This window comes from Ictalurus furcatus, chromosome 4 (assembly GCF_023375685.1).
Source record: "Ictalurus furcatus strain D&B chromosome 4, Billie_1.0, whole genome shotgun sequence".
Lineage (NCBI taxonomy): Eukaryota > Metazoa > Chordata > Actinopteri > Siluriformes > Ictaluridae > Ictalurus > Ictalurus furcatus.
In genome coordinates, this window is record NC_071258.1 from 34,828,343 (window position 1) to 34,841,181 (window position 12,839).

Below are 12,839 nucleotides of genomic sequence, written 5' to 3' on the forward strand. Positions count from 1 at the left end.
GCACTGTTTAATGACTGACCAGTGTTCTCAGTTTCTACAACTCAGTGGACTTACTGTGGAAATCTACACTTACACATTGTTTTTAATTAGATATCAGGAAGAAAGATCCAGATCACCTGAACCCAGCGTCATGTCTATGAAGAGTGACCAGTCAATAGAGTTTCCAATTACGTTTCGAGAAGCACGGTGAGTAATGTCTCATGAACAGTTTCATATACTGATGTTATGCTCCAGTTAAAGGGAGCTCTAATTAGACTCCAATGGAGGTTTTTATTTTGCAAAAAAATGGATCACTGTTGTTGATTTATTCTGATAGAAGAAAAAAGCTCAGAGTCACATGAACCCACTGTTGTATCTGTGAATCAATGGAGTTTTCCACTTGAGTTTGGACAGAAAAATATATCTATGAAGAATAATGTAGAATGTCTCATAAACAATTTTAATACTGAAATTGCACCAACATTGCATTTTCTGTTCATTTTTAATATTTAACGTCTATCGTCTGAAGTGCATCCTGCACGCTTGGGTTGTGAATTCAGAGTCGGTCCAGTTGGTTAAGTGTGGGGGAAATCAGAACCTAGATCAGTTTTGATGTGTTTCTAGCTCAGATATTTTCTGTTTGTTGTAAGACAAAGGGAATTCCTATATTCTGTGTTCAATGATAAACCAATATAATGTGCAGCTCAAGGAAGCAAGTGAAGAAAATTCAGCATTAGCTTTATTAAGGACAGTCCTTTAATCATAGTCATAGAGTCCACTGAAGAACATAAGCAGGCAAAACTAACGAAGGGTAATTCATAGTCAAAACCAGGAAGAGAAACATGGCACAGAATTAAAGACACTGTGGTGCTGGACCACTAAACATAATGTCCACAGGTGGAACAACGCCTAATTATACTATATAATATTAATTATACTGTATAACATTATATAATTATATAACCTTATATAAAGTCAGGAACCAGTGGGAATATCTTAAAGAAATATTTTAATCTGAATATGAAATACATGATACAGCGGGTGAGAAAAAGTGTAGAGCGTAAGGGTGAGCACACGGAGCATATGCTGTAAATAATAAATACAAAATTAATTATATGTAGTTTTACTCGCATTGGTTCCTGACTTTTCAGACACCCTGTAGCATAATATATATCATTATAATGATATTATATATAATGCAGAATAATATTAATATAGTAATAGTTTATATAATAATATATGCCATTAATAGATACTACTGCTGATAGCTGTCTTGTAAATGCTTACATTATTTATTATTAGTTAATTCATTATCAGCATCTAGGTATGTATATCTATGGAATAATAATATATACCATGCAACAAAATAATACATACCATGACAAATATATATGTATATTAAATTCTAGTTTTATGCTACTTTAAACACAAACATATTGCGCCAAGTTTTCACAAAGGTTGAAAAAAACCCTCATATAAACCAGCTGGACACAATCAGGTAACAAGGAAATGACAGAACATGGGGAAGAGACAGGACCAAAACCAAATTCTTGTCACCATGACAACTGCAACATAAAGGGGGATCTATGACAGTTTTCATACGTTGTTTTTAATTAGATATCAGAAAAAAAGTTCCAGATCACCTGAACCCAGTGGTGTGTCTATGAAGAGTGACAAGTCAATAGAGTTTCCAATAACGTTTCAAGGGGAAGAGCAAAAAAGGTGAGTAATGTCTCATGAACAATTTTATGTACTTCACTCCAGTTTTTGAATTAATTTTGAAAGAGATAGTTCATAAATTAAAATGTACTACATATGAACAACTGTATTTATTGATATTATTTACAAACTTCAAGAAAGACGTTTTTCATATTGATTCATGATTAGCCCATTTAAACGAGTAAGGAAAATAAAACATTTGGAAGAAACAAACTTAAAAAGAATTATAATATAATTTTATGTCTCAATGTTGAGATTTCATTGCGCGTGAAGGTTATTTCTCTGCTTATACTATATTGCCAAAAAGTATAGACACTTGACCATCACACCTACAACAGCCTGAGAAGTATTTCTATAAGATAATGGGGGAATTTGTGCGCATTCAGTCAAAAGAGCATTAGTGAGGTCAGGCACCAGTGTTGGACGAGAAGTCGCAGCTTAGATCTGACATTCCAGTTCATTTCAAAGGTGTTCGGTGCAGTTAAAGTCAGGGCTCTGTGAAGACCACTTGAGTTCTTCCACACCAAACACATCAAATCTTGCCTTTATGGACCTTGATTGTGCAGTCATGGTGGAACAGGAAAAGTTGCTGCTCGGCCATGGAAACACATTTCATGAACCTCCTGATGCACAGGTCTTGTGCTGATGTTGCTTCCAGAGGCATTTTGGAACTGTAGTGAGTGATGCAACAGAGGATAGGTGATCTTTACAAGCTTCAGCACTTCAGCCATCCCACATTGTGAGTTTGCGTGGTGTGTCGTGTAACAGGTGATTGCCTCAAGCAGTTGCTCCGCTCTGATTGGCTAACACTTTTAATAAGGACGATAAGTTTCATTTCCGTTTTGAAGCTATTGAGCCGAGGGAGCACACTAGTTTTTGATCGCGTCTTTATCATGTTTTGTACAGTTTTTAATTCCTTCAGTAGATAATAAAACAAGGAAGAACTTGGTTTCAAGAGTATCATTGAGTCATGTGTTAATTATGTGCTTCATTCAATAGATTAATTGGGCATTCTGAACGATTGGAGTCTGTGTCACAGGTATGTATCTGTGTGTTTGTGAGATGTTTCGTTTCTACTGTTTAGTAAGTTAATTTGATTAATTGATTCAATATTTATCTTTAGCTTCTAGTGATGGAGAACAAAGAGCATCAGAGCAGTACCAAAGGTAAGGTGCAGAACATCATATGCAGAAAATACTCAACATTACATCACAATTGTAGTTTTTGTTCATTAATCATATCATGGTTGTAATTTTCTGTCATGGTGTAGAGACTCTAAAATGCTACGTGTTAATAATTCTAAAATAGTAATAAAAGGCAAATTTTGTATTGCTTTCTTTATGTCTTCAGAACTGGGCTCATGGAAGCAAAAATTCAAATCCAAACTGCAGAATAAATTTCAGATGATTAATGAGGGAATTCCACTGTATGGAAATTTAAGACCTCTGAATGAGATTTACACAGACCCCTACATCACATCAGATTGTGAGTGTGGACACGTCAATGATGAACATGAGGTCAGACGTATTGAAAAGGCTTGCAGGAGACTACTAACAGAGGAGTCCATCAATTGTAATGACATATTTAAACCTTTACCTGGAGATGAGAAACCCATCAGAACTGTGCTAACAGAAGGCATTGCTGGAATTGGGAAAACAGTGTCTGTGCAGAAGTTTGTTCTGGACTGGGCTGAAGGAAAAGCAAATCAGGATTTGGATTTCATTTTTCCATTTAACTTTAGGGAGTTGAATTTTAAGAAGAAAGAAAATCTCAGTTTGTTGGAGCTTCTCCACTGTTTCTTCCCAGAAACCAAAGAACTTAAACTAGACTATAATCACTACAGAGTCATGTTCATCTTTGATGGACTGGATGAGTCTCGTTTTTCTCTCGATTTCCTAAGCAGCAAAAGGTTGACAGATCTAACAGAGTCAGCTTCAGTAGACGTACTCTTAACAAACCTAATTAAAGGGTATCTTCTTCCATCTGCATTCCTCTTGATAACATCTCGGCCGGCAGCCTCCGGTCAGATTCCTACTGATTATATTGACAAAGTAACAGAGGTACGAGGTTTCAATGACCCTCAGAAAGACGAGTACTTCAGAAAAAGAATCAGTGATCAAACCCTGGCTGATAAAATCATCACACACCTGAAGTCATCACGAAGTCTTTACATTATGTGCCACATGCCAGTCTTCTGTTGGATTGCAGCGACTGTTCTCGAGGGAATGTTCAGCGAAGCAGAAACTGGAGAGGTCCCCAAGACCCTGACTCAAATGTTCACACATTTCCTGATCTTACAGATCAAACATATATCCATAAAGTACAAAAAACCTGAAATGGATCCTAGACAGATTGCAAACATTCTACTAAAACTGGGAAAGCTGGCATTCCAGCAGCTGGAGAAAGGAAACCTGATCTTCTACGAGGAGGACATCACTGAGTGTGGAATTGATGTCCAAGAGGCCACGGTGTACTCAAGAGTTTGTACTCAGATCTTTATCGAGGAAGTCATTTCACATCTGGGGAAGCTGTACAGCTTTGTGCATCTGAGTGTTCAGGAGCATCTTGCTGCTGTGTATGCATTTCTCTCATGTATCAACGGAAACCTCTCAAAACAACAAACCCCTAGAATCTTCGACCTCTCCAGCAAGGCAACACTGTTAGACCTTCTAAAGGCAGCAGTAGACAAGGCCTTACAGAATAAGAACGGACATCTGGACCTTTTCCTCCGCTTCCTTACGGGTCTCTCACTGGAGTCCAATTCAGTTCTCTTACAAGACCAACTGACCGAGACAGGACGCAGCTCTCTGAGCAAACATGCTGCTGTCACAAACAAGGAAATAACCACATACATCAGGAAGAAGATCAAGAAGAAGCCATCAGCATGCAAATCCATCAATCTGTTCCATTGTCTGAATGAACTGAATGACCAGTCTCTGGTACAGGAAGTCCAAACCTTTTTGAGAAAAACAGCAGATCATCGCCTGCAAGGAGTCAGACTTTCTCGAGTTCAGTGGTCAGCTCTGGTTTTTCTGTTGCTGAACTCAGAAAAGGAGCTGGAAGAGTTCAACCTACAGAAATATGCAGCATCAGATGAGTGTTTGATGAAACTACACCCAGTTGTCACAGCATCCAGAAAAGCTCTGTAAGTTTCTCCTGGCTTTTTCTGTGATTGTGGTTCATTATACTTCAGTAATGATGACATTACCGCTTATTTAACCTATTAGAGTCATTCAGATCAGACACATAGCTGGTGAGTCCAAATTTACAACAATGTCTTTTATTTTTTATATTATATTATATTACATCATATTATAGACTGCATTGTTTTTATTGAGGCAAAAGAGCTGTGGTGTTTTAACAGGGAGAAGCGGTGGTCATATTTACAGAATCCAGTTTTTTAAATGGGGGAAAGGAGAGGACACTTTTATGTCAAATGACATCAAGCAATATACAGTTTTATTCAGTATTTTAAAAAAGCCTCAAAATCAGGTTTAAATCTAAATATTTAAGAACATGTGTTCTCCAAATGTTTTTGCTACAGGCTGTGTGGTAGTAATCTCTCAGATAAAAGCTGTAAAGTTCTGGCAGAAGTTCTCAGCTCAGTCTCTTCATGTCTGAGAGAGCTGGACCTGAGTGATAATAAACTGCAGGATTCAGGAGTCAAACTGCTTTCTGTTGGGTTGAAGAGTCCACACTGTAAACTGGAGATCCTAAGGTAAGATCTTGATTTTCATTTGTTAATCAAATCAAGCAGTGAGCGACTGTACTGCAAATAGAGTTTGCACTAAAAGTAGGAGAGTAAATGTGTAGATAGGTTGGTAACCTCTAATAGTTTGGGGGAATGAACCCCAGAGTTAGCTATCCCAGTGATGATGCTGATGCTCATTTTAAAAACCATTAGTAAATGAGGAGCCCAGGATGTCACTCTAATTTATTTGTGCGAGTCCTTCTAAGCCATACCCCACTTGTCCATGCACTTGGATAAAAGGTTATTGTGTAAATGTATAAATACCTAATACAAATTAAAACTTTCTTACTTTAATTGTTATGAGTTGAAACCTTGACTACACCTGAGCGCATTTAAGTGAATTACCAGTCATGGTATGTGTTAATGCCACTAAATTCCACTAAAGCAAGATGTGGTGTAATTATGATCGTGGAAATAGCATACAGAATAAAAACTATAAGCTAATATTCAATAAATTAGTCTTACTGATATGTTGTGCTTTAAATATTAATTCAAAATAACAAGATAATATGTTTGATGATCCAAGCTGTGTGAGTTTTCATGTACTACCTCTAAAGATTGTGTAGATACTGAAATGTCAAAAGGAAACGTTACCTCCCACAGTGAGTGTACTAATACTGCAACAAAGCCAAATGTCTTTTTCTCCTGCAGGTTGCGTAACTGTAACATTACAGAAGAAGGCTGTGTGGCTCTTACTGAGGCTCTGAGGTCAAATTCACACCTGACAGAGCTCGATCTGAGAGATAATGATTTAGGAGAACAGGGAGTGAAGCTGCTCTCTGATATAAAGGAGGATGAAAAGTTCACACTGGAGAAGTTGGAGTGAGTTACTGATATATTAACTGCTACAAAACAGTAATATGACATATATAAGGTCACCCAGTAAATCTTCACACTTAGTAAGGCTTGAAAGAATTGTTTTTTTACTGCTACTTTGGTGCCAGTATCCAATATCTCATTGCCAGGAAGTATAATAGCGTGTCTGTGACAGTACCAAATTTGTATCCATAAACTGTGTTACGCATCCATCATTTCATATGTTATGGAATGTTGTGCTTAATATGTGGCCTCAAAGCGATTATTTGGCATGAACAAGTAAAATGTTTAGCTCCAGTCTGGTGCTCTGTCACAACTGGCTGCCAGCAGACCAATTCCACTAGCAACCAAGAACATTAAAAGGATAAGATACAAAAAGAAAGAGGAAAATAGAGAAAAGAAAATGCTCTGGTGAGAACAGGCAGCTAACCTACTCTTAACCAGAAAAGGAAGTACACTATACAATGCTTCAATATGGTGAAGCTCAAAACATCACCAATTCATTAGTTTTCACTTTTATATAATTTATATCATTTTATTTTATTATAATTTTATTATGCAAATATTTGTGTGTCAACTGATACAGTAATAAAAGTTCAGCCGGTAGAAGCAGTAAAAAAAAAAAATAGTTAAAGGTTTTCAAAAGATGTGTGCAGGGGGGAAAGGATGTGACTTTATATATGAATGTAATGCATGTGGATGACTGACAGTATTGTCCAATTATCTTACAGAATCTGAATCTACAGAATCCACACCTGACCTGCTGTAAGGATGAAATCATGTACAGATACCAGCTAACAAAACATGATCTTTTGGCTGTTCAATATTAGCTTTTTTTACTATCAGCTAATTATATATCTAATCAGGAGAGGTATTTTCTACTTTTTAGCTAAGAAAACTTTATTTAGCGAAAAGAGAGACAGAGGTAATGCACCAGTTTGATTATAAAATAATGGACCAATCTCATGTGATTCTTTACACTACATAGGATGAAGTACTACATTCGTATCATACATTATATAGTGCGGTTATATAGCAAATAAGGAGCTGTATCCCACCTCGCTCCCTAATAGACACATCTATTATCTCTGGATTTTATTAATATCTACTTAATTGAGATATCTCTGTACGACATAAAATGTTATAATGTTTGTCTGTGAGGGTAGATTAATATCTATTTCAAAATTCTGTCACTGTAATATGTTTCAGTTCATGTTTATGTAAGCATGTTTATGTAAGAGTTTTGTGTGTTGTACTTTATTTTTCAGGGTTAGTATGTTTGAATGGTGGGTGTAGAATTTAACAGACAGGACAGTCAATGAGAACAACAGACAAGACAGGACAGCAGACGCGACATGGACATTGTGCAAGCCAGGACGGTGGGTTGAGAGGTGGGGGGGAATGGGGGGTGGTATGGGAGGAGTGTACAAAGAGAAGTTGTTGGAGTGTCGGTGTGTTAATTAATATGTATAACAGAATGTTGTGTGTATGTGTGTGTAATTTAGCTGCATGTGTTTGTGAGCATTGTTCTTGAGATGTGTGGTATGGCTTTGATTATGTGGTTTGTCTGTAGGGACTGCATTGCTAGAGATTGTGAGGTGATTCCCTGGTGTATGTAGGTAATGAGTGGTGTCCAAATAGAGTCAAATTTGGTAGCTTTAGTTTTGATCGAGGCAGAGATTTTTTCCATTGTTAAGTAGTTGATTATTAGGTTTTTATAATGGGTGATATTAATGTTATTCTTTGATTTAGAGTCTGTTAGTATGGTTTTCTTGTCGATGGTCAGCGCTGTAAGAAGAACTGTTTTGTATTTTCCTGTTGATCTCAGATGTATCTTTGAGTAAGCAGATTGAAGGGAAGAGTGGGATGATGTGATTTAGAAAATGAGATTTTTCCTTAGTGATTTGATCCCAGACATTCTTAACTGCCCATATGGCATGTATGTAATCGTCTGGTGTATTTTACTGAAATTATAGTTTTATCAAATTTCCACCCAGCTGTTAAAGTCCCTGCAATCGTTGGGCTTTTGAAGCAGGAATAGCATTTGATTGCTGTGCTGATGATGTATATCCAAGATTCTGATTGCTTTGCATAGTCCCTGTTCTGCATCTAGCCATATCTCATTAATCTGACAGGGTTTTATCCATTTGATTATATATTGGAGTTGGTTAGCGAGTTAGTTGAAAGTTTGAAAGTTTGGGGCATCAAGTCGTCCATAATGTTTGTGTCTTTGTAAAGTAGTTAATTTGATTCTAGGAGGTTTGTTTTTCCAATTAAATTTTAAAATAATGGAATTGAGGGATTTGAACCAGGAAGGGGGGGGGGGGGGTTGAGCAGGGATCATTGAAAATGATGCTATTCTGCCAATGAGAGAGAGGAGAAGGTTTATCCAGGGTTGGAGATCATTATTTATGGTGTTTGATAATGGGATAAAATTGAGTTTATGCAGGTCTGACAGCTTGGCAGAGATCTTTGAAACCAAGATAAGTGATGTAGTGAGTGCATATGGGGATAGGTAGAAATTGAACAGTTGAGTAGTGAACAATTGCCTTGTATAGTAGTGAACAATTAACTTGTATAGTAGTGAACAATTACCTTGTATGGTAGTGAAGAGTTCAGGTAATAAATTAAACCTGAACTCTTCACTACCATACAAGTCAATTGTACATGGCTATACAAGGAAATTGTTCGCTACTATACAAGGCAATTGTTCGCTACTATACAAGGCAGTTGTTCGCTACTATACAAGGCAATTGTTCACTACTATACAAGGCAATTGTATGCTACTATACAAGGCAGTTGTTCACTACTATACAAGGCAATTGTTCACTACTATACAAGGCAATTGTATGCTACTATACAAGGCAATTGTTCACTACTATACAAGGCAATTGTTCACTACTATACAAGGCAATTGTTCACTACTATACAAGGAAATTGTTTGCTACTATACAAGGCAATTGTGCACTACAAGGAAATTGTATGCTATTATATATCTAAATGGGCCCTTTTCACACCAAAAACAGAAGTTCTTAGATGCAGGATAAAATGAGTTCCAGTAAACTACTTGTCTACCATTGAAACAGTGGTGTTATCACCTTCACTCACAATGAAAAGATTTTTCACCTCATATTTGTCTATGCTGCTGAGATAAAACTTCATAGATGTGTCCCTAACTTGGAGAGAACGCTGAGAACTCAGCAACAAAGGTTTACACACTGAATAAATGATATGAATTCTTTGTGGAAGAATTCATTCCCAGTCATCAGGGTAAAGTTGTGGATAGATGAACACTAAGACCTAGCATTTTGCTAGCTGTATTTGTAGCTAATTAAGAGGTAGCACTAGTAGTGAGATTGATAACTGTTTGTTTGTTCAGTTTACCAGTTAATGAAGTTCAATAAAGAACTGCACGATCTTAAGACTAAACTCCCACAGGTGGCATTAGAGACCGTCAGATTCACTTTGTTTGCTATGTAAACCATTTATACTTACTGAGGTTGTTTATTTCTAAACTGTTTCTGATTTTTGTATAACAATTCTGATCAACGGGTTAAGACTCGGCCATTGTTGTTGTAGCAGTAAAGTTACCCTGCGAGAACCTCTTCTGTCAGCGAAAACCGGATATGTGAAAAGGGCCCAGTATTTCTATTATGTACTTTTCAACAAATGTATCGTTGAACATCTGTACTATCTGGGATCTGGGATCTGATGTTTTAAGTGCTACTACCAATACAATATGTAAGACTTGTTCTCTATAAATAAACGGATTTCATCTTACAATAATTTTGTTATTATTTATTAAAGATGAATGAATGAATGAATGAATGCACCATTTGTTTAGTAGGTTTTAAGTAAACCTTTAAGTGCCTTTCAAATGAGGAATAAACAACACAACCACAATGAGAGCTGTGTTAATAGAGTATTTTGAGTAAAACTTTACAGTAAAATTTCAGTTTGTAGTAAGTAAAGTGATCATAGGTCAAAACTTTCTTCCATAGAGCCATAGAGTGACGTGTTATTCTAATCACCGGCCAACCAGAAACACGATTTCCTTGCGTTGTCTCTCTCTCTCTCTCTCTCTCTCTCTCTCTCTGTATTTATTGAAATATGGTATCATTGTGGTCAGGTATGAAAATGAGAGCAGCTCTGAGTGGGTGTGTATTTCCATACAGCTGTGGCGGTCTTATATAAGGTAGATTTATATTTGTGTTCTATGATATGTATTAATAATGCAGAAGAAACCCTGATATCTGATGAAATATAATTAACTGGATATGTGATATGTTTTGCATTAAGCTGGAGTCTTTTTCTGAGCTAAATTCACATTCACTGGTATGTGTGTGTGTGTGTGTGTGTGTGTGTGTGTGTGTGTGTGTGTGGTTTCCTTCATCAACCTCTTAGTACTATGTCACTACCTCAGCATTTCACTTTAAAATAACTTTATTTTTACACTTTATATACATACAAGATAAGTGGGAATGGTTGTACAGCGTGTGTCCCCATGTCTCAGCTCCAGGGTCTCAGGTTGCTGGGATTGATACCTCAGACGTTGCAAAAACATCTGACTCAACTCAACTCAACTTACTGGGTTTAGTATCTATGCTAGAGAGGACGATTCTCCAGAGTGTGCTGAAAAGCAAGGTTAACATGTAATAAAAAATGTTTACAGTTTACTTTTGCAGAGACGGTGTCCTTATTCTAAATATTAAACTGGGATTATGGAACTAGAATGAGTTCTCATCATAAATACTCAATAAAAACAGCTAACATGGTAAATTTAAATGCACTTTGGCCTGAATTAATAAATAGCAGCTGCTTTTAGACATACACAGGTGTCTTTCAGTGGAATTAGAGTGAAGTTTTTAAATGAAATTTTCTCCTTAACGCCGTGCATAAGTATTCACCCCCATCAAACTTCTCCACATTTTGTAGTGGTACAACAACAGGAACTGAAATGGACTTAATTGAGATTTTATGTCATCAGCCTATATTATTGAAGTGTGGGAGAATCGTTATAGTTTGCATGTTACTGAGAAAGCCTTAAATTTCCCATGCAACCAGCTTCCATCAGAAATCACATAATTAGCTAAATGGAATCGACCTGTGTTTAAACTTACAATATTTTCGCTTAAAATATTATTCACTTAAAATATTTTAGCAATTGCTAACATGTAGAGTCAACAATAATAGAAATAATAAGACTTAAATGAGCCATACATGTTTCTCCTCAATGTTCATATGGCACGTGTCAATGTGTTATTTTGTCAGGTCAGGTACAGAAGCATTACTGCCAGGTAGTAGCTCAGATAGAGCAGGAAGAGAGGCAGGTGGAGAGGCAGGGTCACAGGTGAGCCCTAGGCCTGTAACAACATGATCATGAGTAAATGTGTTTTGCATTACATTGAGGTTGCACTGGTATACTAAGAGGTCTATTAAGCACATATTTACAGATCACTGGTTTCAAAATCCTCAGCTTTTTTTCGGGGGCTGGGGGTATCTCTGCAGACTTCTTTTGTATCCCCACCAATGTTAAAATCAAACCTGCACACTTGGGGATTAGTCAGAGAAACAGTATAAGGGTATGCTCGCTTTTCCTTTGCACAACACATGGTTAAAGACTAAACTGGCCCAGCGATTTAAGAAGTAATTCCCTGACAGTGATTATAAATAGTAATAACATTTTTAAAAATGTATAAAGTTAATAGTAAATATGTTTCTTTTAAACATTTTTATTATTATTATTTTACCTGTATGTAAGTCAGGATTGTGAACTTTTGAACTATGCTGTACATAAAATTTTTAAAAATTAATAAATTAAATCAATTATAGACAGCACACTAAGACACACAACAAACAGTGACATCAGCTGATATACTTGTGTACTATTAATCACACGCTGATAATACCTAAGACTATATAACATGGATAAGCTTTTAAATACTGGACGTAGTCTCTTAGCTGAGAAATTTCATACAGAAGAACTAAATTGTAAAAGTTTGATGACTCTGGGGAGACCACAAAGGGATGCACCCTACAGACGGGGGACCTCATGCTGAAAAAGTTTGAGAACCACTGCACTACAGTCCAGTATACATTGTTTCCTGTAGATCAGTGGTTATCAACAGAGAGTTCGGAAGGGGGTGCAAATTGTTTTCAAGAAAAACACAGACAGGGCATCATTGGGGTACTAGGTGAATTTTATTGTTTTCCTTTTTCCTGTGGAGAGGCAGAGCTTAGCAGCCTTTCATCTAGCCGTCAGTGCAGACATGGGTGTGAATGTAAAAAGAAGCAAGCACAGGTGTCCCGCTGATTGATTTAACATCATGGATAATGAGACACGCCCTTCGTCCCAATTTACATAATTCGTATGCAAATGTTTTTAGAAAGTGAGACGAATGGAACGCAACATGTTTTACATGTACAATAGTATACGTTATTACAGCCTAGTTCTCTTGTTCAAAGTAGCTATAGTGTCCAGAAACAAGATAAATTTTCAAGATCACCCTTTCTTTATCAATCAAAAAGATAATTCATGTTCCAGACCTGTCCGTTATATGGTCTTATAAAAGTT

General features: G+C 36.7%; 1 protein-coding gene across 2 annotated transcripts; it reads left to right on the forward strand.

The window, feature by feature from the left end:
- The first annotated feature begins 1,278 nt into the window (after positions 1-1,278).
- On the forward strand, positions 1,279-9,695 carry LOC128607110 (NACHT, LRR and PYD domains-containing protein 3). 2 transcript variants are annotated; one of them, XM_053623773.1, is made up of 8 exons: positions 1,279-1,701; positions 2,698-2,737; positions 2,822-2,864; positions 3,049-4,843; positions 5,243-5,416; positions 6,101-6,271; positions 6,997-7,030; positions 7,534-9,695. In XM_053623773.1, exons 1-7 carry the CDS (start codon positions 1,643-1,645, stop codon positions 7,001-7,003), a joined length of 2,289 nt encoding a protein of 762 aa, XP_053479748.1. In that variant the 5' UTR covers positions 1,279-1,642; the 3' UTR covers positions 7,004-7,030; positions 7,534-9,695. The 2 variants fall into 2 exon arrangements, with proteins under 2 accessions (XP_053479748.1, XP_053479747.1); XM_053623772.1 differs by having other exon boundaries at positions 6,997-9,695.
- The last annotated feature ends 3,144 nt before the right edge of the window (positions 9,696-12,839 follow it).